The sequence below is a fragment of the Elephas maximus genome, chromosome 6 (assembly GCF_024166365.1).
Source record: "Elephas maximus indicus isolate mEleMax1 chromosome 6, mEleMax1 primary haplotype, whole genome shotgun sequence".
Taxonomy (NCBI): domain Eukaryota; kingdom Metazoa; phylum Chordata; class Mammalia; order Proboscidea; family Elephantidae; genus Elephas; species Elephas maximus.
In genome coordinates, this window is record NC_064824.1 from 118096485 (window position 1) to 118123153 (window position 26669).

A 26669-nucleotide genomic window follows, 5' to 3' on the forward strand; every position below is an offset into this window, starting at 1 on the left:
AGCAGCCAGGGACAGATGCCGATCGAGATTGTGTGCAAAATCAAATTTGCTGAGGAGGATGCGAAACCCAAGGAGAAGGAAGCAGGGGATGAGCAGAGCCTCCTGGGAGCCGCGCGGGGGCCCGCAGCCCCCCGGGACCTGGCCACCTTCGCCAGCACCAGTACTCTGCATGGGCTGGGCCGGGCCTGTGGTCCAGGCCCTCATGGACTGCGAAGAACCCTGTGGGCACTGGCACTACTCACCTCTCTGGCAGCCTTCCTGTACCAGGCAACCAGCCTGGCCCGGGGCTACCTCACCCGGCCTCACCTGGTGGCACTGGACCCGGCTGCCCCAGCACCAGTGGCGGGCTTCCCAGCCGTCACCCTCTGCAACATCAACCGCTTCCGGCATTCGGCACTTAGCGATGCCGACATCTTCCACCTAGCCAATCTGACCGGGCTGCCCCCCAAAGACCGGGATGGGCACCGTGCAGCCGGCCTGCGCTACCCAGAGCCTGACATGGTAGACATCCTCAACCGCACTGGCCACCAGCTTGCCGACATGCTCAAGAGCTGCAACTTCAGTGGGCACCACTGCTCTGCCAGCAACTTCTCCGTGGTGAGTCCTGCCAGCTGGCCCTCCCTGCCCGGGGTGGCCAGAGACTGGCGGGGAGGGAGGGTGCGTGGGAGCATCCTCAGCAGGGCTTCCCTTCCTTCTGCCACCAGAGGCTGGCCTCGTGTCTCCCCCAAGTCTGGTGTTTCCCTCTGGCTTCCCAGCCATGGAGCTGGAGTTGCTTGGAGGGGCTTACCCTGTCGCTGCTCCACGTCTTGGTCCTGCTGCTCCTGCAGTGCCAGGTCTGGGGGCCTGGGGGCTCCTGGGAGTGGGCCCAGGGGTCCTGAAGCTGGTCAGTTTGCAGGGAAGGGGTGCACCCTCCCAAGGCCAGGCCAACGGACTCCTACCTTCCTCTTGCTCCCTTTTCTTCTGCAGCTATGGGATCCCTCTCCCCACCATGCAGAGAGTGATAGAGAGGGCGTATCTGGGGGGCTTTAGCTGGGGAAGGAGTCAGGACTGCCCCGACAGGCAGGGTGGCTAGAGAAGACCGTGGTGGACACTCAGTGCCACTGTCTCTTCTGTCTCTGTGGGTCTCACAGCCCCCTTTCACAGACTCCCGCACACATCCCTCTTTCATGCTGTCCCTCCAGCTCTCTGCTTCCCAGTCCCTCCCTCTGGCTGCTCCCTTGCCCGTCTCCAGCTCTTACACTGAGAATCACTCATTCACTCTCATGTGCATAACTCACCCTGGCTGCTGCCCAGTGCTGGCACATACACATACACACACACGTATACACATCCTGCTCAGGGACAGTTTCTTGCACACTGCCTCTCTCATACACTCTCAGTGTCCCTGTCACTACACTCATGTGCATACCTGCACACCCACACACCGCACACCCGGAGAGCTACTCATCTCCATGTTCACATCCCAGCTCTGACTTCACTGCCAAGGGTAGGGCTGCACTGTTACTATCCCCTCTTGTGACACCCCCGGCTCCCCATGCAGGGGTTGCTGGTACCAGCTACCACACACGTGTGGATACAGCATACACCCTCTGCACTGGGAACGAAGTGTCAGCTTGGGCTGCTTGCCTGTACACACCTCACACCTTCAACAATTGGGCCAGGGCCCTCACCCATGTGTGTGAGGGTGGGTGTGTACGTCTTCTATGTTGTCTATCTGCCAGGGCTCCATTTACCCACAGTTACAGGGCATCTATTATTCATGGTGCTGGAGATGCCTGTCCCCAGCCCAGTTTACTCCCACCATTGTGTATGTATGGGTGTGTTTGCATCCTTGTCACCATTGCCCACTGCATATGCAAATATGTGGCGTCAACATGGTGCCCACTTGGGCCCAGCCTCCAAGGCCAGTCCCAGAGGTGGGAACTTTACCTGCTTTCTGCCCAGTGCCCCCTACCCCATCAGACCCCAAGTTCTCACTCACCCACTGCCCCAGCTTCACCAGGAAACAGGCTCCAACTAGGTTCCTTGCCACCACCATGCCTGCCCCTCTGGGGCTTCCTGCCACTGGGTGGGGGGAGTTAGGAGAAATGGAGGAAGGGAAAGGAAGGAGAGGATTTGCTGGGAGAAGAGTCAGCCTGTTGTCCAGCTGTACTCATACTCCCTCTTCTAGGAAAAACCACCATTCCCCAAAGCCAGGGCTGAGAGAGTCCCCAGGGAGGTGGTGTGTGGAGTATGAATGTGGCCTCTAGGATCCCTAGGCTCTCTGTCCCACATTCTCACCCCTCTGAGTTGGGAGGGGGCAGAGCCCAGTCTCAGCAGGTGCTGATGGGGCAGAAATCAATGAGATCTTTGTGTCCCTGAGCAGGAGTTTGTGTCTCAGGCCCCTGTTGGGGGTGGGCAGGAAAGGGGAAGGGTGATGAAACCTCAGTGGGAGAGGAGGGGGGAAGAGATGGAGGAGAGCAGTGAGGGAGAGGGTGAGAGAGTCAGGGGTTTCCTGCCTAGCTTCTAGGAAAGGAAGGGGTGTCTGGAGGATGTGGGAGCAGGGATTCCCCAGATCAGGCTGGTGAGTCCCTCTGCATCTTGGGGGTGGCTGGGAGGAGGAGGAGGGGGACTTCCCTTTGATTCTCTGGGAGCTGGAGAGAGGAAGTTTATGGGGCTCAGCTCAGGGGATCCCCTCTGGGAATCCTGGTCTCCCACCTGCCCTCAGCCCAGCCTAGTCCCCTTACTCTTTGCCCACATCCCTTTCCCTATCTGCTGAGTGTCACACTCCCTTGGACCTGGCATTCTTGGGCTGAGTCTGCTGCAAACTCAGAAACTGCTGGAATCAGTGGGCTAGGACGAAGGCCCAGGAATGGGGAAGATGGGGTGTCTGATGGGGTGAGATTGGAAACGGGGTATAGAGATGAAGGTCTGGGGTCTGATGAGGACACAAGCCCATGATAGACTCTGTGATGAGGAGCTGGGGTCTGTGATGGGAAGATGGGTGCATGAACCGTTTGGTGGGGAATCATCCAGAACGTGGGTTGTGAGCTAGGCAGTGACAGCGACAGCTTTGGGTAAGGGGCTATTATGTTTTCTCTTGCTTTCCCCTGTTTCCTTCTCCCCACTCCCCACTCTGCTGTGACCTTTCCTCCAGAATCCAAGTTAATAAATGTCACATTTTCCAGCCTATTTTTACTCTGGGTAATGCACCCTCCCCCAGTCCCCTAAGCTGCTGCTCTTGCTTCTGCTATCACTGCAATCACTCTCACCCCCACACTCCCTAATAGCCCCATCAGACAGTCAGCCAATCAATCAACATGATGCTCAGCGAGCCTACTATGAGCCAGGCTCCCTGCTAGGTACCGTGGGACAGAACAAAGAAGGGAAAGCCCCAGTCCCCCATATGTCCCTGTCCTCAAGCAGCCTACAGTCTTGTGGTAGAGTGGGGACAGGGACCCTCAGAAGCTTAACCAACCATGCAAGAGTTAACCAGCCATGCACACCATGTCATAAGGTGCCAAGATTAATTGCCAAACGAGGTGCATGGTTCAGAGCCTGAGTTCAGAGACAGAGGCCACTCTGGGCTGAAGAGAGTTGTGAAGGCTTAAGGGAGGAGGGAGGCTGGGGGAGGCTTGAAGAGGAGGAGAAGGAAAGGGAGAGAGAGAGAAGAGGGCTCCCAGTGATGGGGAAGGATGGGGACGTGTTCTCTCTCCCTCTCTCTCCACCCATGCTCCCCTCCACCCAGGTCACCCTAGCTATTCCTTATCTCTTTTTCTCCTCCTGTTTCCCCTCCTCACCTAGCCTCATACTAATCCAGTCCTACCTACACCCCCTACTCTCACTTATCAGTGTCTCTCCCTTCCTTCCCACCCTACCTTCATCTGCTCCCCTACCCCAATGCTCCAAGCCCCATCTATTCTTTACCCAACTTGAGGCTTGCTCTCAGTCTGCCCACTTAAAAAAAAAAAAAAAAACCCATTGCCTTCGAGTCGATTCTCATAGTGACCCTATAGGACAGGGTAGAACTGCCCCACAAGGTTTCCAAGGAGTGGCTTGTGGATTTGAACTGCTGACCTTTTAGTTAGCAGCCGAGCTCTTAACCACTGTGCCACAAGGGTCCACTTACTAGAAGGCAAAAAATTCCTCTTTCTCCCTAGGCTTAGTTTCTTCAGTTGTAAAATGCAAGAGTAGCCCTAAAATTCAGCACTTCCTCTCAGCTGGAATCAGGACAGCAAGCGGGCTCTGGAATCAGACTGTCTGGATTTAAACCTCGGCTCTTCCCTTTAAGCTGCGTGGCTTTGGGAAGTCAAAAGGCTTCCATGAGCATCCGTTTCTGCAACCGTTAAATAGGATATTTGCTGTTAGCTGCTGTTGAGTTGGCCCCTGAATCATGGTGACCCCATGCACAATAGGTTTTTGTAGGCTGGCTTTTGGGAAGTAAGTCACCAGGCTTTTCTTCCTAGTCCTTCTTAGTCTGGAAGCTCCACTGAAACCTTTTCAGTATCATAGCAACACGCAAGCCTTCACTGACAGGTGGTGGCTGCACTTGAGGCACACTGGCCAGAAATTGAAACCAAGTTTCCAGTATGAAAGACGAGAATTCCACCACTGAACCCTTAAACCCATTGCTGTCAAGTCAATTCCGACTCATAGTGACCCTACAGGACGGAGTAGAATTGCCCCCTAGGGTTCCAAGGGGCAGCTGGTGGATTTAAACTGCCAACCTTTTGGTTAGTAGCGTGAGCTCTTAACCACTGCACAGCCAGAACCTAACAAATCCGGGTTGTTGTGAAAATTAAAGAGAGGATGCCTGTAAGGGCTGAGCACACTGCCTGACATGTAGTATACACTCTGTAACAAGTACCACCGCCCCAGCCCTGGCTATTGTTAGCCTGACTGTTCTCAGCACCACCTACTGCTTTCTGACCCATGCACTGGCATCACCTGGTCTCTAGACCCACCTCCTCTACCCTATCGCAGCATTCCTATTCTATCCAGCGCTCCCAACTATTCATGCACATGTGCGTACGTGCAGGCGTGTGCACACACTCTAGCTCAGTGCCATCCGATAGAACATTCTGTGATGATGGAAATGTTCTGTACCTGTGCTGTTCAATGTGGTAGTCACTAGCCACATGTGGCTATTGAGCACTTGAAATGTGATTTATGTGAATGAAAATCTGAGCTCATTTAAATGGCCACATGTGGCTAGTGGCTACCATATTGCACAGTGCACCTCTAGGTGGTCCTGGGAGTGAGACCCCAAGTGCTTGGGTTGGGCGGGGCTAGGAATTACAACTCGGACCAAAGGGTATAAGGCGATGACCACAGGCTGTGACTGGAATTTTGGGCTGAGGTCCCCACTGGGCTAGGATCAGTACAGCCTTGTCTGGGGGAGGGGGTTGAGGTATCCGGAAACACCATGTGAGCAAACACCCTCCTTCCCAGGTGCAGGCCATGACCTTGGTCTTTTTTCTTGTATTCCACTGTCTGGAAAATTGAGGCGTGGAGGAGGTAGAAAATCCCTGAAGGGGGAGGGAAGGGCAGGACCCAGCCCTTCTTGGTGTGGCATTCAGGGGCCCAGGCACCCCCTAGTGGGGCAGGAGACCAGGGAACAGGGACCTGTGGGTGCCTCACTGTCTCCGTCCCCTCTTGGCTCTCAGGCTCTCGTGCTTCTCTCCCCCCGCCCACACGCTGGTGACTGCCGTGCCTATTAATCACTCGCCCTGTTCTCTTCCTCTCTACTAATCAGGCACAATTAGACAAGGCCTCTTCCAGCTGGGCAGTCCCCCTCCCTGCCCTCTTCTCTCCTCACCAGCCCCTCCCAGCCCTCATCCACGACAGCTCGGAGGAAGCGGAGCAGAATGCCCGTTATCACTCTCTGCCCTCTCCCCTACCCCCAGTCGGGGCTACTCCGCAATCTCTTTCCTTCCCTCCAACTTTGCCCTTGGCCCCTTCTCTTCCCTGGTGTGGTCAGGCCAGGATTGATAGTCTCAGCCCCTCCTTGGTCATGGGAGGGGCTACTCACACTCCACCCCAGCTCTATACCTTTCCCATTGGGTCAAGGGTCTGAGGGCTGCCCCTTGCCCCTTTGGCTCTGGGAAGAAGGGAGTTCCCACTGAGGTTGGTGCAGGCCTCTTATTCGCCAGATAACCCCCACCCCCTGTCCAGCCCTCTATTCCCTTTGGTCCCCATCTTCTCCTGAGACATAAATCTTGAGAACATTTAGTTCAACATCTAGTTCAGGGTTGGTTCTGCCTTCAGGGGACAGGCAATGAGGAGCCAGGGCACATCATAGGGGGAAAGGTGGGGTCTGAGGAGCTGAGATCACCCATCCTTGAAGGGTGCAGCTGCTCCTTAGCTCCAGCTAACTGTTGCCCTATGGTGAGGGATGCCCAATGTTGGCAGGCCTTCCAATTGGTCAAGAGAAGCCTCAAACCTTGATTATTTTAAAAACACTTTTCCTCATTTGTAAAATACTCTGAGGGCTGCCTAGAGCTCAGACCAGGCTGCAGTTCTGCGTCCACACTCTCCCCACTGCCTGCCCTGCCACTGGCTGTTGCCCTTCAGGTCACCTGGAGGGGGCGCTCTTACCTCTGGATGCTTCCAACTTGGCAATGGAGTTGATGGAGGGGCATTTATCGTGTGGCCCAGCAGGGAAGGTACGGCTGTTACTGTCACAGAGGGCCAGTCTGCAAGGGCAATGGGAAGGGCCATGAGGGAGGTGCCCTACCCGGCCCCACTCAGCAGCCCTGTGGCCTCTTCATTAATCAGGAATCGGCCCCGAGCTGGGCTCATTATCAGCTCAGCTTCTGGAAGCACTGCCGGAAGATGCTGATTAGCATTTGAAGAAATGGCCCCCATGTCCCCCTCCCAGCCTCCTACTTTCTTCTCTCCTACCCGTGCTCCTTCCTGGACCCCTACCCCTGCCCTCCTGTTCCCAGGAGGAATCCGTTCCCTCTCGGGGCTGCCAGGCTCAGGCGGGGGGGCAGAAAGGACATGGAATGGCGGGCAGGGAGGCAGGGGCATTCCAGGGAGCTCTAGAAATGCTGAGTCTCAGGCTGCTCTGGCTGAGGCCCCTGAGTCAGTGGGGTCCTGCTGGGTGGGAGGGGTGAATGAGCTGGGTGGTCCAGGTGAGATGGACAGCCAACCTAGCCAAGAGGTGAGAGGGCAGGCTGGGCTGTGAGTTATCAGTGCTTCCCTGCCCTTCAGCCTCTCCGGCAACCCCACCTCCTTAAAGCAGCTGGACAGAAGGGGGTGGGGACAGCGGGAACAGCAGACTGGAGGACTGAGAGGAGGAGACCTGCCTGTTTTTGGCAAATCATGGTGGAGGCTTAGGGTACTCAGAACCAGCAGGTCCAGCCCCGATGGATGGGGGCGAGAAGGCAGGAGGCCAGAGACCCCGGGGGTGGAGACAGGAGGGTTCAGAGTTCTTGCGTTTTCCAGGAAGGGGGAGCCGGGGTCTGCACTTCTTCCCTGGGCTCCCAGGCAGGAGGCGGGGTGGTGGTGGGGGGAAGCCCTGAAAGCCAGCCCCCCTCCCAATTTTCCCCATGCCCTTGGGACTCCCATTTTGGGTCGGAGGGGGACAGTTCCAGAGAGATGGGCAGAGGCTGCAGCAGCCGAGGCGGCAGCCAGAGAGTTCAGAGAGGAGCCACGGGATGATTAAGGGGAAATGGAGGATTGATTTAGGAGGAAAGATTAAAGGAGCTAAATCCGTGGCGCTTGGCTCAGCGGTGACTAAGCGTGGACAGGATAATAGCTTACAAATGTGTGAAAGGTGTAAATACCAAACGGGGGGAGGGGAGGCGCTTGGCGGGCCCGGGGAGCCGGCACTGGGGTTGCACAGGCCCCCCGGGGGGCTGGGGACCCCTGGGCGACCGCCCGGGAGGCTGGCCCTCTTCCCATTGGGGGCGTGGGGGAGCCGTGGGCTCCAAGTAGGGGTTTCTTTCCCGGGCCGCGGCTGCCCTGGCCTGGCGCTGACCTCCACGTCTCACTCCCGCCTGCCTCCTCGGAACTGAGGGCCTGGGTTCAAGTCCCACCCCGAGTCTCTCAGCGCCTCTCCACACCCAGGCCTTTCGGCCGTTCCCCAGGCCCGCCGGTCGCCCTGGCTCGGCACCCATCCCCTCTAGGCCCCCGCCCTGCGCCGGAGCCCCCGCCCCGCGCCCCTCCCCAGCTGTGGCGGGCAGCGGTGTCCCCCTCCGCCGTGGAAGCCTCTGGTGCTGCTGTGTGCGGAGGTCACTTTGCGGAGGAGCCGGGAGCCGGGGGAATGCAAATGAGGCAAACCGGGAGTGGAGAGTGGTGGAGCCCGCGGAGACAGAGGGAGGGCGCGCAGTGCGGTGATGGATGCCTGCCCCGCGGGAGGGAGCGGGCGGCGGGGAGCGAGCCGTGGATGCGGCCCTGGGGTGCTGGCAGGCAAGGCCGGGCTGCCGGGGGATGCGGGTGGAGGACGCTGGGGGGCTCCCACTCACCCACCAGCACCGCTACCACCACTGCAGGCCGCAGACCCTGAACTCCCGCCCGGCCATGGGGGTGAGCTCCACAGTTTTAAGCAAAACTCTTCCCCAAGAACTTTGCATCGAGGGGCGGGAATGTCAGGGAGGGACTCTGTTGTAAATTAAAAACATTCCCGCCTGGAAAATTGACTTTCTACGGTTTGAGGCCTAAGCGGTCGCTACCTAGAAGAGGCTTGGTTGTTTACCTGGGGGCCCTGAGGGCTTCTCCTCGCCTTTGGAGACGCTGCTCAGGCCTGAAACCACCGCCTTCTTGGACGCCCCAGCCCTCCCCGGTTCCCAGCTCTGGCCTCTGCCAGAGTCACGGACACTGACCCACCCTCCTACTTCTCTTCTGCCTCCCCTCCCCTGGCCGCTACAGCTCATACATTTACATTTGAACACCGCCACCATTTCCTCTTAGGCCCACAAGCACCACGCCCCCCAAAGGCACGCAGGTGCCTGTGGGGTGGAGGCTGAGCGACTGCGTTGATCCCTGGCAGAGGAGGGTGGGGAGATGTATGCACGTGTAGACGACAGACCTGCTGGGGAAGGGGCATCCCCACTGTCCTGACAGTGGCCCGAGCCCATACCCTTCCTGGGTGGGCAAGGCCACTTGCTGAGGGAGGCTTTTCCTGACCTGTTCCCGTTATCACAGCACAGATGGAAACTGGTAACCATCCATCTCTTTGTTAGTTTTGTGTGTTTGGTTCCCGGCTGTATGCCCAGCACTTAGAACATGCCTGGCACATGGTGTAGATGCTCAAATAGCACTTTTGAATGAATGAATGCCTTGGCAGCCAGACAGCACATGCCTTGAGGGCAGAGACGGGTCCATTCTGTTCTCTGATGCATCCCCAGCAGCGAGCATGGTGCCTGACACGATACACAGACTCAAAGACAAGTAAGTATTGTTGGAACAGTCATGATTTCTCAAGCACCTACTATTTGTAGGTTCTGTACTAGGTTCGTATCGCACAATAGCTGTGAGAACAGACTCCAGTGTACCTACGGTATAGGGTTTTTGTGAGGATTAATGAGTTATTTTATATAAAATGCTTAGGACTGTGCCTAGTGCAGAGTAAAAAAAAAACAACCAAACCCACTGCCGTTAAGTTGATTCTGACTCATAGCGAGTCTATAGGACAGAGTAGAACTGCCCCATAGAGTTTCCAAGGAGTGCCTGGTGGATTTGAACCACTGACCTTTTTTTAGTTAGTAGCACTTAACAACTATGCCACCAGGGTTTCCTAGCACAGCCCAGTAAAACCCAGTGCCGTCGACAGAGTAGGCACAATATAAATGTTGTGTGCCATTAAGTCGATTCCAACTCATAGCAACCCTATATGACAGAGTAGAACTGCTCCACAGGGTTTCCTAGGCTATAATCTTTTTTTTTTTTTAATTTTTATTGTGCTTTAAGTGAAAGTTTACAAATCAAGTCAGTCTCTCACACAAAAACCCATATACACCTTGCTACACACTCTCAATTGCTCTCTGCTTAATGAGACAGCCCGCTCTCTCCCTCCACTCTCTCTTTTCATGCCCATTTCGCCAGCTTCTAACCCCCTCCACCCTCTCATCTCCCCTCCAGGCAGGAGATCCCAACATAGTCTCAAGTGTCCACCTGATCCAAGAAGCTCACTCCTCACCAGCATCCCTCTGCAACCCATTGTCGAGTCCAATCCATGTCTGAAGAGTTGGCTTCGGGAACGGTTCCTGTCCTGGGCCAGCAGAAGGTCTGGGGGCCATGACCACCAGGGTCCTTCTAGTCTCAGTCAGACCATTAAGTCTGGACCTATGAGAACTTGGGGTCTGCATCCCACTGCTCTCCTGCTCCCTCAGGGGTTCTCTGTTGTGTTCCCTGCCAGGGCAGTCATCAGTTGTAGCCAGGTACCATCTAGTTCTTCTAGTCTCAGGATGATGTAGTCTCTGGTTCATATGGCCCTTTCTGTCTCCTGGGCTCGTAATTGCCTTGTGTCCTTGGTGTTCTTCATTCTCCTTTGATCCAGGTGGGTTGAGACCAATTGATGCATCTTAGATGGCTGCTTGCTAGCGTTTAAGACCCCAGATGCCACTCTTCAAAGTAGGATGCAGAATGTTTTCTTAATAGATTTTATTATGGCAATTGACTTAGATGTCCCCTGAAACCATGGTCCCCAGACCCCTGCCTAGGCTATAATCTTTATGGGAGCAGATTGCCAGGTCCTTTCTCCAGCAGAGCAGCTGGTGGATTCAAACTGCCAACCCTTCACTTAGTGGCCGAGCGATTAACCATTATACCACTATTCATGTACATTCTCTTTCCTCTTACCACCTCTGAAGGGTGCATATTATTATTCCCATTTTACAGACGGAAAATGGAGGCTCAGAAAGGTTAAATCCCACAGACAGTAAAGGGCAGGGCTAGGGCATGAACCAGGTTGGGCTGCAGGCCTGCACCCTCTGTGCTGATTCTCATTTGGTAGGAGAGCCATGTCTCAGAGCCTCAGGCTGTCGTCTGCCAGAGCTCTGTCCTCTAGGAAACACCAACCAAAACCAAACCCGTTGCCGTCGAGTTGATTCCTCCTCATAACGCCGCTATAGGACAGAGTAGAATTGTCCCATAGAGTTTCCAAGGGGTGCCTGGTGGATTCGAACTGCCCACCTTTTTGTTAGCAGCCGTAGCTCTTAACCACTACACCACCAGGGTTTCCTTAGGAAACACAGTGGCGCTCACACTACAGAGAGGCTTTACCAAGGTGCACGATGCCCTAGGGGGTTGGTGCAGTGGTGATCCAAGATCAAAATGGCGGCCTTATCTTGGCAGGAAGCTCTAGCCCTCAAATGGGCTGCCCTCTCTTAAGCATCTGCCATACACTACTTTGAATTTATCTCCAATCCTCACAACTCACCTTAAAAAAAAATGAAAAAACCATTGCTATCTTTTTTTTTTTTTTTATCAAGTCGATTCCTACTGATAGCAACCATATAGCACAGAGCAGAACCACCCATAGAGTTTCCAAGGAGCACCTGGTGGATTCAAACTGCTGACATTTTGGTTAGCAGCTGTAGCCTCTTAACCACTAGGTCACCAGGGTTTCCTCACTTACCATTTTCCTTTTACAGATGAACAAATGGAGGCTCAGAGAGGTTAAATCACATAGCTAAGGTTTTTTAAGGTTAGCTAGTGGCAGAGTTAGAATTTGTTCCCCTTTTGCTGTATCACCTACTTCCAGCACACATCCGATGGTCAATCTCTGCCCAGCTTGGTTCTCATCATTGGTCTTCACAACACCCTCGTCACTAATATTGAGACCTTGTATATGGGATTTCAGTTTGCAAATGCCTTTCACAGACTTGTCTCTTTTGAGACTTACAACTACTTTGTAAAATAAGTCAGGAAGGAATTTTTATCTCCACTTGACCGATGAGGAAACTGAGGTCCAAAAGAGTTAATAAATCACTTGGCGCCCTGGAGGCACAGCGGTTAAAAGCTTGGCTGCTAACCAAAAGGTTAGCAGTTTGAATCCACCAATTGTTCCGTGGAAACCCTATGGGGCAGTTATACTCTGTCCTATAGGGTCACTGTGATTTGGAGTTGACTGGATGGCAACGGGTTAACCAAGGTCACACAGGCCATCAGTGGTGGAGCTGGAGCTGGGACCTGGGTCTACTGACTCCCAGGGAGGAGGGCCCAAGGGTAGTGGAAGATGTCTGGGACAGTGGGGAAGGGAGCTGTGTTCTATTTCTGATCCAAAAAAACAAACAAAACCCGGTTGCCTTTTGGTTAGCAGCCCAGCTCTTAGCCACTATGCCACTCTTCCTGAAGTTGCCCCTATTTTCTGTGTGCCTTTGGATATGTACCTTGCCAACTCTAGGCTTCAGTTTCTGCCTTTGCACCACAAGGGGTGGGACTGAGTGACCTGGAAGCTCTGACCAGTGCGGACACCCCAGGTATTCAGAGTTGCTGTTGCCTTCTTCCTGGGCCCTTGGAAGAGCAGGAGGAGCCTTTGAACCTGGGCTCCAGGCTACATCTGAGTAAAGCTGGGAGGGAGCTGTCCAACCCCAGGGGTGCTAGTCACAACCCAGGGTGGATGGAAGTGCACCCCCCTCCACTGGCCCACCCTGGACCCCTGGCACTGCAGGGATACCAAGAAAAAAAAAAAAAAAACAAAACCCGTTGCCGTGAAGTCGATTCCGACTCATAGCGACCCTATAAGACAGAGTAGACCTGCCCCATAGAGTTTCCAAGGAGCACCTGGCAGATTTGAACTGCCGACCTTTAGGTTAGCAGCGGTAGCCCTTAACCACTAAGCCACCAGGGTTTCCACTGCAGGGATACAAGGGTTCATTTCAGGGGCCCCAAGTGAGACACGTGGTGGACCGGCTGTTGGATTTGGGGGGTGGTGCTGCCATGGAAAAGCGGGGTGGGGGGTGCCAGGCCTTGGCAGAAACAGGGTGCACAGAAGGAGGGGAAGATAAAACCCAGGCCGGAGATTAGCTCTGGGATTAGCCCAGACTCGGCTGCTCCTGGCTGCTTCTTATCTCCTGGCAGCCTGGAGCCCTCTTCCCCCACCACTTCAAGCCCTGGTCCTGCTAATTGCCTGTTAACCCCGTGGGCTCCAGGACTACAGGGAGGATGAGGTGGGGGAGGTGGGGAGAATGTAAGAAAGGCAGCCAAGGAAATGGGAGCTGTGGATAGATGGAGCCCAGGGGACTGAGAGGAGCCACCAGCGGGAGGAGCGATGCCTGGACAGATCTCTTCCAGCCCCTTTGCCCTAGAGGAGGGAGAGGGGGAAGGCGAGGGAGAGCCCCTGAGAAGGGCCCTGACTCTGGAGGACAGGGAGACAAGAGACAGAGACTGGACACTCAGGCTAAAGGAGATAGAGATGCAGGGGCAGAAATACTGAGAGGCCAGAGGCAGCCAGGCCAATGGGAGAGAAGAACAGAGGCCGGGGGATAAACAGAGTGACAAAGAAACAGAGGTGAGATGGATAATCAGATGTCAGGGGACAGACAGGCCAGGGGAACAGAGAGGGACTTGAGAAAGGATGAGATTAGGCAGCAGAGGCTGGGGGGTGGACACATACCCAGGCGGGGTCCAGGGCAACCTTAGAAGGTGGTCAGAGAGCCTGGCAGGGGGCTGGCTGGAGGAAGGTGGTGGAGTGGATTGAGGGCCTATTGCTGCGTCCACAGAGTTCTGTCTAGAAGCTGCCCAGCCTGAATCCAGAGGGCTCTGGGAGGCCACATGCTCAGGCTAGGGCCAGGAGGGTGGGCCTGGGGGCTAAGGCACAGGGCCAGGGAGGGCTGGGAAGAGGGGGGAGCTGAAGTAGGGGTGAATCTTCAGGTGAGGCTGGTCTAAAGGCAGAGGGCCTATGGTGGTTGACCTGGAGCTAGCCTCTCAGCCCATGAGCACTCCCTGGACTGGGACCTGCTGCTTTCTATGACTGGGTCCTAGACTCTCAACTTCTGCCCACACCCCCTCCAGGCCAGTCCATGGGAAGGGAGCAGCAGTGGACAGCCAGTGGGACCTTGTGGCTGAGCGGCGTGCCGTCTCCATGGAAGAGGCTGTGGGCTGTGCTGCCACCAGAGTTCTGCCACTTAGGAGCTGGCGGCTCCACCCGCCGCTGCCTGCTTGGCCCAGGGACCGTCTCCAGGGCAACAATGTGCTCTGCCCAGCAGTAGGGCCTGACCTGGGCTGTGCAGGTGGCCTGGCACCACAAGGCTGTCCTGTCTACTCCCTGCCAATTGTCCCTCAGACCCAGACTACTTCCACCCACCGCCATTTGTCACTCCCATGCTCCACAAACCAAGGGTAGAGTGCTAGGTAACCCCTTCCCCCAAAGTCAGGCATTCCCCATTGGCTCTGGACTCATGGGTCTGGGCTCAGTTTCATGCAGCATGTGTCTGTGTGTGTCTGTTGGAAGTAGGAAGTGGGGAGGCAGCTCCAACCCCACCCAGGGCCAGGAGCCTACCAAAGTCATTCATTCACTGACCACCCATCAAGTGTTTTATAAGCGCCAACTGTATAAATGATCTTTGGCATTGGGCTCAGTCCTGTTTCAGTATCAGCCTTCACTTATTTGCTGTGTGCCCTCAGGCAAATCATCTTCCCTGTCTGAGCTTTAGTTACCTCATCATGAAATGCGGGCAACAGTACTCACGTCACGTGGTTTTCTGGGGAGGCTCAAAAGAGAAAATAGATAAAAAGCACCTTGGGCAGGGCCTGGTACAAAGCATTTGCTCCATGCTCCATCCCACCTCTCGCCTCTTTCTGCACATCGTGCTGGGCTCTGGTGGTGCCTCAGGGAGTTCCCGGTCCTGTGGGTGAGGCTAAGCTGTGGAGAGGCCAGGCCCTGTGGTCAGGGCCCATTGAGGTGGTGCTGAACGCTGAAGGGACATGAGATGGCAGCTCACAGGCCGTGTTCACCATGCAGCCCAGGCCTTGTTTAGCCTCTCGACTAGAAAGTACTCTCAAAACTGGTTGTATCAGCAAGTGCTGATTCCAGCATCTCCTCAGCCTGGAATATGAAGAGGGTGAGCATTTTGAGATTTTTGGCAAATATTTGTGTATCCCCTCCATCTTCCTTTCCCACACCAATAGGGACCCAGGAATCCTGCACCCAGCCCACCTCAGAGTCCTCCTCTCTCCCAGTGATGTGTTGTGAGAGCACACACAGGCCTAGAGTTGGCTGTCTCCCTGGGCTTTTACCCTTTTATCTAGGGCCTTTCTACTTAAAGTGGGGTCCCTGGATCAGCAAGTTGTTAGAAATGCAGAGCCCTCTGCCCAACTCCCATACACATCTACTGAATCAGGATCTGCATTTTAGCAAGACCCCGAGGTGAGTCATGTGCGTATTAAAGTTTGGGAAGCATCGATCTTACAGACCTTGGCAGATCAGCCTCTCTGAGCCTCCATTTAGTTTCCTCATCTGTAGAATGGGGAGAAAACACCAACCTCCTAGAGTGGCTGTAAGGATTCCATTTAATTAGGTGTTGTGCATTTAGCACGTGCCTGGGGCATAGCGATGCCCACTCCTGTCCACAGGTGGACCCAGCCTCACTGCTGCTGTGAATGAGGTAGAAGGGGTGACAATGTGTTCTTCTCTCCAGTGGGGCCATGATGGACAGGGGCCTGGGGCAGGGGCAATTCAGACAGGGTCAGGGACTAGAACCCAGAATCTGGTGAGGGTGCAGTGGGGAGGAGGGAAGGGCAGGTGAGGAGCTGAGAGGCAGCAGATACGGAGACGAAAGAGTGAGGAAGGTACAAAGGAGTGGAGTGGAATGGCAGGGGAAACAGGAGCAAAGGCGGGGAAGGCATTGAGCCACAGTCCGTGCTGGCTTCAGCTGGATGGCCGAGGAAGGAGCTGGGTTTGGGTGAGGTAGGCTGCGGTGGGGGCTGCCAACAAAGGGTTGTGGAAAGGGCTCTGGAGCCTTGCATCTAGGTGAGTTCCAACTTTCTCACTTGCTGTGTGACCTTGGGCAAGTCATTTCACCACTCAGCTTTGGTTTCCTCACCTGTAATAGTTGGGATAATCATCAAACCTACCTGATACCAGGATTGTTGAGTGGATGAAATGGGGTAGTACTAGATGGGGACACATTTTATAAGGGGCTTGTTATGCCTGTGGTTTTGTTTTAGGGGTCTCAACAGGATGCTGGGGGATAGAACTGTATGAGTGGGGAGGATCCTGGTCGCTAACTCAGCGGGGGGTGGAAGATTTAACCCTATCCCACAACAGAAGTCCTCACCCCCACTGCCCTCAACTCAGCCGCTCTCCCTTCTACACTGTCCTTCAAAACCTAGGCATTTAGGATATCTTTTCCCTTCAGCGGAAACCCTCGTGGTGTAGTGGTTAAGAGCTCCGCTGCTAGCCGAAAGGTTGGCAGTTCAAGTGCCCCAGGCGCTCCTTGGAAACCGTATGGCGCAGTTCTACTCTGTCCTACAGGGTCGTTATGAGTCGGAATGACTCGACGGCAACGGGTTTGGTTCTGGTTTTTCCCTTCAACACTGCCCCAAGCCGTTTCTCCCAGCTTTTACCAGAGTGAAAATGTTCCCGAGGAGAGGGGAGGAGGAGTGAGAGAGAGTGATTGAGTGCGCCAACCCCTGGCCCCGAGGGAAGGTGCTGCCTGTGATGGGTTTGACCCGGGGCTTGTCTCTGCGGGGGTGCGGCTGGCTGGGGATCTAGCATTCGCCTCTCCCCTCAACCTCTTCCCACCCCTGCTGCTGCGCAACTCTCCGGCCTGGAGCCTCAGCGCCATCTCCTGGGCCCCGGCGCCATCTGGTGCCCATGGGGGAGAACTCTCCACCACGGAAAAGGGAGCTATGCCGGTTCCATTCAGGGTTGTAGTAGCCTCTTAAAACCAGAACCACCTTGCCTTGGAGTCAATTCTGACTCATAGTGACCCCATGTGTGCTAAGACTAGAACTGTGCTGCATAGGGTTTTCTTCTCCTTCTTCCTTTTTTAAAAAGATTTTTCCGCTTCCTGTGTTTATTGACCATTGAAAATTTATGTCATGACAGAATCAATTATCAGGGTAATGTGAATCTCTCAACATTTTAAAAAATAATACTTTATTGTATTTTTGGTGAAAGTTTACACAGCAAATTAGGTTCCCATTTGACAGCTTCTACACAAGTTGTTCAGTGACATTAGTTATCTTTTCCACAATGTGTCAATATTCTCGTTAATTATATTCTGGTTGTTCCTACGTTTTTTTTTAATTTTAATTGTGCCTTAAGTGAAAGTTTACAAATCAAGTCAGTCTCTCATACAAAAATTATATACACCTTGCTATATACTCCTAACGGTTTTCCCCTTAATGAGACAGCACACTCCTTCCCTCCACTCTCTCTTTTCGTATCCATTCAGCCAGCTTCTGACTCCCTTTGCCCTCTCATCTCCCTTCCAGACAGCAGCTGCCCAAATAGTCTCATGTTTCTACTTGATCCAAGAAGCTCATTCTTCACAAGCATCATTTTCTATCCCATAGTCCAGTCCAATCCCTGTCTGAAGAGTTGGCTTTGGGAATGGTTCCTGTCTTGGGCTAACAGAAGGTCTGGGGACCATGACCTCTGGGGTCCTTCTAGTCTCAGTCAGACCATTAAGTCTTGTCTTTTTTAGGAGACTTTGAGGTCTGCATCCTACTGCTCTCCCTCAGGGGTTCTCTGTAGTGTCCCCTATCAGGGCAGTCATCGGTTGTAGCCAGGCACCATCTAGTTCTTCTGGTCTCAGACTGATGTAGTCTCTGATTTATGTGGCCCTTTCTGTCTCTTGGGCTCGTAATCGCCTTGTGTCGTTGGTGTTCTTCATTCTCCTTTGCTCCAGGTGGGTTGAGACCAATTGATGTACCTTAGATGGCCGCTTGCTAGCTTTTAAGACCCCAGATGCCACTCTCCAAAGTGGGATGCAGAATGTTTCCTTAATAGGTTTTATTATGCCAATTGACATAGATGTCCCCTGAGACTATGGTCCCTAAACCCCTGCCCCTGCTATGCTGGCCTTTGAAACATTCAGTTTATTCAGGAAACTGCTTTGCTTTTGGTTTAGTCCTGTTGTGCTGACCTCTACGGTATTGTTTGTTGTCTTTCCCTTCACCTAAAGTAGTTCTTATCTACTCGACAGCACTGGGTTTTGGGTATCTAATTAGTGAACATCCTTCTCCCCTCCCCCATAACCATCAAAGACTATATCCTTCTGTTTAAACTATTCCTCAAGTTCTTATAATAATGGTCTTATACAATATTTGTCCTTTTGCAACTGACTAATTTCACTCAGCATAATGCCTTCTAGATTCCTCCATGTTATGAAATGTTTCACAGATTCCTCACTGTTCTTTATCTATGCGTAGTATTCCATTGTGTGAATATACCATAATTTATTTATCCATTCATCTGTCGATGGGCACCTTGGTTGCTTCCATCTTTTTGCTATTATAAACAGTGCTGCAATGAACATGGGTGTGCATAGATCTGTTCGTGTAAAGGCTCTTATTCCTCTAGGATATATTCCAAGGAGTGGGACTGCTGGATCTTATGGTAGTTCTATTTCTAGGTTTTAAGGAGGTGTCAAATCGATTTCCAAAGTGGTTGTATCATTTTACATTCCCACCAGCGGTGTATAAGTATTCCAGTCTCTCCACAATCTCTCCAACATTGATTATTTTGTGTTTTTTGGATTAATGCCAGCCTTGTTGGAGTAAGATGGAATCTCATTGTAGTTTTGATTTGCATTTCTCTAATGGCTAATGATTGTGAGCATTTCCTCATGTATCTGTTAACTGCCTAAATGTCTGCATTAATGAAGGGCCTGTTCGTATCTTTTGCCCATTTTTTAGTTGGGTTATATGTCTTTTTGTCGTTGAGTTTTTGCAGTACACTTCGTGTAGATTTTAGAGGTCAGACGCTGATCAGAAATGTCATAGCTAAAAACTTTTTCCCGGTCTTTAGATAATCTTTTCACTCTTTTGGCGAAGTCCTTGGATGAGCATAGGTGTTTGATTTTTAGGAGCTCCCAGTTATCAAGTTTCTCTTCTGCATTGTTAGTAATGTTTTGTATACTGTTTATGCCATGTGTTAGGGCTCCTAGCGTTGTCCCTATTTTTTTCTTCCATGATCTTTATCGTTTTAGATTTTATATTTACGTCTTTGGTCCATTTTGAGTTGGTTTTTGTGCCTGGAGTGAGGTATGGGTCTTGTTTCATTTTTTTGCAGACGGATATCCAGTTACGCCAGCACCATTTGTTAAAAAGACTGTCTTTTTCCCATTTAACTGATTTTGGGCCTTTGTAAAATATCAACTGCTCATATGTGGATGGATTTATGTCTGGAGTCTCAATTCTGTCCCATTGGTCTATGTGTCTGTTGTTGTACCAGTACCAGGCTATTTTGACTACTGTGGTGGTATAATAGGTTCTAAAATCAGGTAGAGTGAGGCCTCCCACTTTGTTCTTCTTTTTCAGTAATGCTTTACTTATCTGGGGCCTCTTTCCCTTCCATATGAAGTTGGTGATTTGTTTCTCCGTTTCATTAAAAAAAAATCTTTGGAATTTGAATTGGAATTGCATTGTATCTATAGATGGCTTTTGGTAGAATAGACATTTTTACAATGTTAAGTCTTCCTATCCATGAGCAACCTATAGGCTTTTAATAGCTGATTTTTCAGAAGTAGATTGCCAGGGCTTTCTTCTGAGGTGTCTCTGGATGGACTCGAACTTCCAACCTTTCAGTTAGCAGCCCAGTGTGTTAATCGTTCACACCACTTGGGGACTCCAACTTCATACTAAAAAAAAAAAAAAAGCGCCCCTTTAATAAGGGATTGGGCAAGGTGCTCATTGCACCTGGGCAGCACACACTGTAGTGAGTAAGGGAAGATGGACAATGAGGGAAGAGGTGAATAAATGGGCAACAATCTCAGGTGGTGAGAAGTACTTTGAGCAAATCAACAACAGGAGGAAGAATGGAGGATAACCTCATGAACGCGTATGTCTGAAAAAGCGACACATGATCTGAGGCTTAAAAGATGAGCAGCTTGCCATGCCCAGGGTGGTGGTGGTGGGAACATTCCAGCAGAGGGAACAGCATGAACAAGAGCTCCGAGGAAGGCAGAGAGCAGCCCATGGGTTTGGATTGTCACAGAGATTTTGGGCTGAGTGACTCTCCGTGAAGCAGGAGAGAGTGGCAAGAGTCACTTCTTGTGGAGACTTTCAGGCCTTCATTCTGAGGGCAATGGAAAGCTGTTGTTAAGTTTTAAGTGGGTAAGTGACTTGACTGACTGTAAGTACTTTAAGGGAAGTCCCTGGGTGGCGATAATGGTTAACGCTCAGCTACTGACAGGAAATGTTGGTGGTTGGAGTCCACCCAGAAGTGTCTCGGAAGACAGGCCTGACAACCTGCTTTTGAAAGATCACAGCCTTGAAAACCCTATAGAACACAGTTCTACTGTGCACACGTGGGGTCGCTGTGAGTCAGAAACAACTCCACAGCAACTAACAAGTACTTTCAGGAGTCCCTGGGTGGCACAAAAGGTTAAGTGCTCAGCTACTAACGGAAAGGTTAGAGGTTCAAGTCTACCCGGAGGTGCCTTGAAAGAAAGGCCTTGTGATCTACTTCTGAAAACTCTATGGAGCACAGCTCTACTTTGACATACACACGGTCGCCATGAGTCAGGATGGAATCGATGGTACCTGGTGGCGTAGAAGCGCTTTAAAAGGAGAATGGACTGGGGCAGAGACAAGAATGGGAGAAGGGAGGCCAGTTAGGAGGCCACCACCATGATCCAGGTGGAAAATGATGGTGGTTGGGGTCTCTGGAGATGGAGAGAAGGTGGATGGATTCTAAATATATTTCTGGAGTAAAATTGTTCCAGATAGCTGTTGTATCGGATGTGGGGGTGAGGGAGAGTGAAATTTCAGGGTTTCTAGCTTGAAAAACCAGGTAGGTAGAGGGACCCTTTACTCAGAAGGAGGAGACTGGTGGGGGACAGGGTTTGGAGGGATATCAAGAGTTCTGTTATTGATGTAATTTGGAGATGTCTTTTGATCATCTCAGGGAGGATGAAGGAGCCCTGGTGGTGTGGTGGTTTAGTGCTCCGCTGCTAAACAAAAGGTTAGTGGTTCAAATCTACCAACTTGCTCCTCGGGAGAAAGGTGTGGCAGTCTGCTTCCATAGTGATTAAAAATATTACAGCCTCAGAAATCCTATGGGGAAGTTCTCCGCTGCCCTATAGGGTCACTATGAGTCAGAATTGACTCAACGGCACAGAACACACACACAAGGGAGGATGTCAGTAGGATAGATGGCAATCAAGGAAGAGGCTGGGATATGGGACATGGGTGTCCAGGTAGGTCTGGTGGAGGCCTCTGGGAGCCCATAGGGAGATAGAGAACGCTGAGATGTCCTTAGCTCCTCCTTCCATCTCTCCCCCTCTTCTTCTTACCTCCAGGTCTATACTCGCTATGGGAAGTGTTACACCTTCAACGCAGATCCACAGAGCCCACTGCCCAGCAGAGCCGGGGGCATGGGTAGTGGCCTAGAGATCATGCTGGACATTCAGCAGGAGGAGTACCTGCCCATCTGGAGGGAGACAAGTATGCAGGCAGACAAGGGACAGGACCCACCTGGGGGCTCTGTCCCAGGCCCTCTGCCTGGGATGGGTTTCCACAGGTCTCCATTTCCCCTGTACAGACGAGACTTCGTTCGAGGCCGGCATTAGGGTGCAGATCCACAGCCAGGAGGAACCACCCTACATCCACCAGCTGGGCTTTGGCGTGTCCCCAGGCTTCCAGACCTTCGTGTCCTGCCAGGAACAGCGGGTATGCACCTCCCATTGGGCCCTGGGTTGGTTGCAACCAGACCTTCCCTCCAGAAGCCCATAGTCCACCAGCTCACCCATCGACTCTGCTGGGGCTATGGATGCTGGAGGGCTGGTGAGACTCCTGGACATGACCCCATCCTGCCCTGCCTCTGCAGCTGACCTATCTGCCCCAGCCCTGGGGCAACTGCCGGGCGGAGAGTGAGCTCTGGGAGCCCGAGCTTCAGGGCTACTCAGCCTACAGCGTGTCCGCCTGCCGCCTGCGCTGCGAGAAGGAGGCCGTGCTGCAGCGCTGCCACTGCCGGATGGTGCACATGCCAGGTGGGCACCCAACCCCAGCCAGGCCTCTGGGCACCGGCTAGGCTCAGAATCTGGGGGAGAGCACTGCTGATGTGCTCAGGCAGGTGCATAAGCACAAGAACGTGCGTGCGTGTCTATACACGTGTGCATGCATTTGTGTTTGGGATTCTATGCATGTTTCACATACGCATATGGGAACGCACACATGCATGTGTTTGTGTGCATGCTAATATGTATTTTTGCACACATGTGCTGTGCACTTATGTGCTTGTATGTGTGTGGGGGTCGTGCTCATGTATTTGAACACCTGTATACAAATGTGTGTGCATACACATATGCATGAAATTGGGTGCGTGCTGTCTGACAGATCCATGTGTACATTTTTGCGCTTATATGCATAAGTGTGTACAAGGTCATCTGTGCATGTGTGTGTGTGCCCATATATGGGCGTGTGGTTGGGGAGGGGGAAAGTGACCATAGAGACCCCAGAAATAATCTTCTCTTTCCTTTCAGGCAATGAGACCATCTGTCCGCCCAACATTTACATCGAGTGTGCTGACCACACACTGGGTCCGTGCCGCCTGCTCCCTTCCCTCCCCCTCCCTCATCCTCCTCTTTATCTCCCAGTCCACCTTCTCCTCACTGCCTTGGAGCCTTTCCTCCCAGTCTCCCCTGGAGGGTTCTTCCTGGGTGGGGGGAGAGCCTTATCCCATAGCTCAGGGGGTCTGAGGACCTGGGCCTCTGCAGGTGTGGACACTTAGGTAAGTGGAGGTGGGGGGGTGGGCGGGCAGCAACCCAGGTCTGGGAGTGAAGGGCTGGGCTTCTTGCCTTGGTTCAGCAAATGAGCTTGCCCTTGCTGGGGAAATGGAATCATTCCTTTCTTGATCTCAAGAAAAATGCAGTGCTGGCTATCCATGTGGGTAAGGCAAACCCCTCTGTCCACAGACCTCACCTGATCTGCCATCCACCCACCCACCCACCCATCTACCCATCCACCCACCCACCCATCCATCCATCCATCCGTCCGTCCGTCTGTCCATCCATCCACCCGTCCATCCATCCACCCATCCATCCATTCATCCTTTTATCCTTCTATCCATCCACCTAAGCCCCCTACCTGAGCCTCCTTGTGTGTCTGAGGCCTCATGTGGTGGCTCTGGTGGATGGGCTCTACCCTCTCTCTGAGCTGTGAGGGCCTCCCTGCCCCAAGAGGGCTGCAACTGCAGAGGAATAAGCATGGGAGGGTGCTGGGAGTTTCTGCCTGCACCCGCTCTCTTGGGTAGTCTGAAGCTGGTCCAGGAAGGGCCCCCAGCCAACCTCTGTAGGCAGTACCAAGGCTGTCCAGTAGAGACCCTCAGTGTGGACGTGCCCGCCTCAGGGCAGCCACTGTGCCTCCTCCTTGCAGCTAGTGGGCCAGGACTCCTTCCTCCCCCCACTGCAGTTGGTGTCTCTGTGTTGCAGACTCCCTGGGTGGGGGCTCTGAGGGCCCGTGTTTCTGCCCTACCCCCTGCAACCTGACCCGCTACGGGAAAGAAATCTCCATGGTCAGGATCCCCAACAGGGGCTCAGCCCGGTACCTGGCAAGGAAGTACAACCGCAATGAGACCTACATACGGTATGTGTGCATGTATGTGCGCATGCATGCATGTGTGTGGCAGAGACTAGGGGTGGGCTGCACCTTTCTTCACGGTAAGTCCCTGACAGGAATGCCTTTCACACTCCCTTTCTTCTGAAGAACCCCTACTGAGCCTTCACATCCAGGTCTTCACCTCCAGGAAAGATCCTTTCCTCTGAGCCCCACAGCACCCTGCACATATCTCTGTCACAGCTGCATTACCCCATTTAGAACCCTCTGCTTTGTGTCCCACCCCAGCAACTCAGGAGCCAATAGATGCAGGTCAAGTGACAGCGGTGCTCGGGAGGGGATCCGGATGGGATGAGGGTGGAACAGAGTGGTGTGCAGGGCCGCGGGAGCCCTGGGTTTGGTTTCTGCCACCAGGCAGCAGATGTGGAGCACCCTCAGGCTGCCTGGCCAGTGCTGGGCCCTGTGGAGACACGATTAGGACCTCAAGCCCATGAACAAACCTACTTCTGATGGTGCAGGACTGATTCTCAGACTCCAGGGTGGCGCAGAGGATGTGGGGGAGACATGAGCTGAGGACCCCAGGTTTGGATCTGTGAGAGGAGGAAGGAGGGGAAGCATCTGGTTAGAGAACTGTGGAATGGTGCAGAGACCAGCCTGAGCAGAGGGCAGCAGAGAAGAAAGCACTTTGGATCAGAAGGAGCAATGGAGCAGGTCAAGGGCAGCCTTGAAAGTTTGGAAGAGACACTTTGGAGTGGACTGTTGGGCAACAGGGAGCCACTATATGTTCTAAAGAGGCATAAGGATGAGACAGAGTGAACACTATTCGCTGCTTTAGAGAGGAGGCAGAAGGGAATCCTTCAGGCCCAGGGGTTTTACTTTGCTCTCGGGCCCTCTGCTTTGACTCAAAATCTGAGGTGAATGTGCATCTGGGATTGCCTCCCCTCACAGCCTCTGGGAGCCTGAGGGGGTGATCACCAGCTTCCTGGCCCAGGGTAGGGGTGTCAGACCAGGATCTGCTGGACCTGGGATGCCCGTCAGCCACTTTCTAAGGAAATGTGGTCCCATTGATACCCTGTTTCTGGCCTCCACAGGGAGAACTTCCTGGTCCTAGACGTCTTTTTCGAAGCCCTGACCTCTGAGGCCATGGAGCAGCGAGCAGCCTATGGGCTCTCAGCCCTGCTAGGTGAGACCTGGCCCCTGTTCTGACTCTCCTGGGGGTGGGTCAGCCCAGCCTCCTCCCTCTGACCCTGCTCTCCTTCTCCAGGTGACCTCGGGGGACAGATGGGCCTCTTCATCGGGGCCAGCATCCTCACGCTGCTGGAGATCCTTGACTACATCTATGAGGCAAGGGTGGGAGGTCTGGCATGGGCCACCCAGCCAGGGGTGGGAGGAGGAGTGGAGAAGGGCTGTGGGAAAAACCAAGGGGGCAGGGCAGGCTTCCTGGGCTGAGCTGGTCTGGGTGGGAAGTCAAGCTCAGGGTCTTTGCCAGGGTCCCCTGACTGGCTGGAAGGGCTGGGCCCACTTCACTTCCATGCTAAGGCCTGAGGGCTCTGAGGAGCCAGGGAAAAAGGAAGGGCGGGAGGATAGGGGAGTTAGGGTGGGGGCCTGCTGGGGTAGCAAGTCCTTTAAGGTAGGCCTGGAAAGGCCCTCCTTTCTCTACCAAATTCCCTGAGCCCCTTGCCATCCCCCTACCCTGAACCCCAAGGTGTCCTGGGACCGACTAAAGCGGATGTGGCGTCGTCCCAAGACCCCCCTGCGGACCTCCACTGGAGGCATCTCCACCTTGGGGCTGCAGGAGCTGAAGGAGCAGGTGAGGAGGAACCTGCAGAGTTGCAGCCCAAGCCCCCTCCCCAGGATGGATACCCCCACTCTCCCCAGGACGGGATCCTCCTATCCCTACACCAGAACCAGCCGGGGGGGGGGGTGGGTCCCTGACCTCCAAGGACAAGGAAGGCTGGCTGAGCCAGGCTTGGAGGCACCTCTTGAGCTCTCCCTGTTCTGTTTCCTCTTGGCCTTGCAGAGTCCCTGCCCAAGCCGAGGCCATATTGAGGGTGGGGGAGCCAGCAGCCTGCTCCCCAACCACCACCACCCCCATGGTCCTCCAGGAGGCCTCTTTGAAGACTTCGCTTGCTAGAATGGTGCTGTGTCTGAAAAGACCCAGGAGTCTGGGACCCCTCCCCAGGCCCCCAGCATCTACTCTCACTCCTGGGACCTTGAAGGCCTGGGGGCAGCCTAAGGCTGTGGGGGAGGGGAGGTGCTCACTGGGAGGGTGGGGACTCAGTTCCTGTTCTCTCCCCCCTCCCTCCGCCAGCTGCTTTGCACAAGGGTCCTTCTTGTCTGCACCCCCCTCCCCCAGGCTGGTGCCCAAGGGAGGGCTGGAGATCAGGCCTTGGGCCCCATGGAGGGGATGAGAGGAAAGGAGAGGGAGGTGGAGGAAGGAGCCCACCCCAGGAGGAGTGGAACCCTCTGTACATTTGTATATATTTAGGGAGGATAGGGTGGGGGTGGGGTACAGATGTAGAAGGCTGGGTGGGGCTGCAGGGAAGGGTGATTCAGGGACAGCCAGGGTCCCAACCTGAGTGTCAGCAGGGGAGGGTGAGCCCCCACGACTCAGGAGTGCTGAGCCACCCTGCTTCCTGCCCCTCTCTGAGCCCAGCTCCCCTCTTGGCAGGGGGAGTGGGTGGCCCAGCAGGCCTGGCCCAGCTCCCAGTTCCCCCTGCACCCACCCCACCTCACCCCAGCATCCCCTCCATAAGGAGCAGACAGAACTTTCAGAACCTGGCAGAGCTTGGGGGGTGGGGAAGGGTGCCTCCTCAGGCCTCCCTCCCTCCCGTCTGGTTTTATAAAGTGCTGATGAAATTGAGAATAAAGAGGCATAAAGAATTTGTGTGTGTGTGTGTGACCTAGCACGTGCAGGGGCAGGGCTGGGAATACACATGATTTCCTGATAAGAGGAAATCCAGGCCCAGAAGGGCAAGTGAGCCTCCATCCTCACCCCTGACCCCACCTCGACTAAA

At 53.7% G+C, this 26669-nt stretch overlaps 1 protein-coding gene across 2 annotated transcripts; it reads left to right on the forward strand.

The window, feature by feature from the left end:
* Positions 1–25786, forward strand: ASIC4 (acid sensing ion channel subunit family member 4). 2 transcript variants are annotated; one of them, XM_049889004.1, is made up of 10 exons: positions 16–597; positions 21399–21543; positions 21641–21768; positions 21926–22088; positions 22581–22637; positions 23529–23682; positions 24744–24835; positions 24917–24996; positions 25358–25462; positions 25673–25786. In XM_049889004.1, the coding sequence occupies exons 1-10, from the start codon at positions 16–18 to the stop codon at positions 25784–25786; spliced, it is 1620 nt and encodes a 539-aa protein (XP_049744961.1). The 2 variants fall into 2 exon arrangements, with proteins under 2 accessions (XP_049744960.1, XP_049744961.1); XM_049889003.1 differs by lacking the exon at positions 22581–22637 and having other exon boundaries at positions 1–597.
* Positions 25787–26669: the final 883 nt, after the last annotated feature.

Bases quoted from the DNA above. Each gene is read 5' to 3' on its own strand.
- ASIC4 (XM_049889004.1), top strand. From the start codon at position 16: ATGCCGATCGAGATTGTGTGCAAAATCAAATTTGCTGAGGAGGATGCG. The intron at 598-21,398 runs GTGAGTCCTGCC...TCTTACCTCCAG, and splicing joins CTGCCAGCAACTTCTCCGTG to GTCTATACTCGCTATGGGAA. The intron at 24,997-25,357 runs GCAAGGGTGGGA...CTGAACCCCAAG, and splicing joins TCCTTGACTACATCTATGAG to GTGTCCTGGGACCGACTAAA.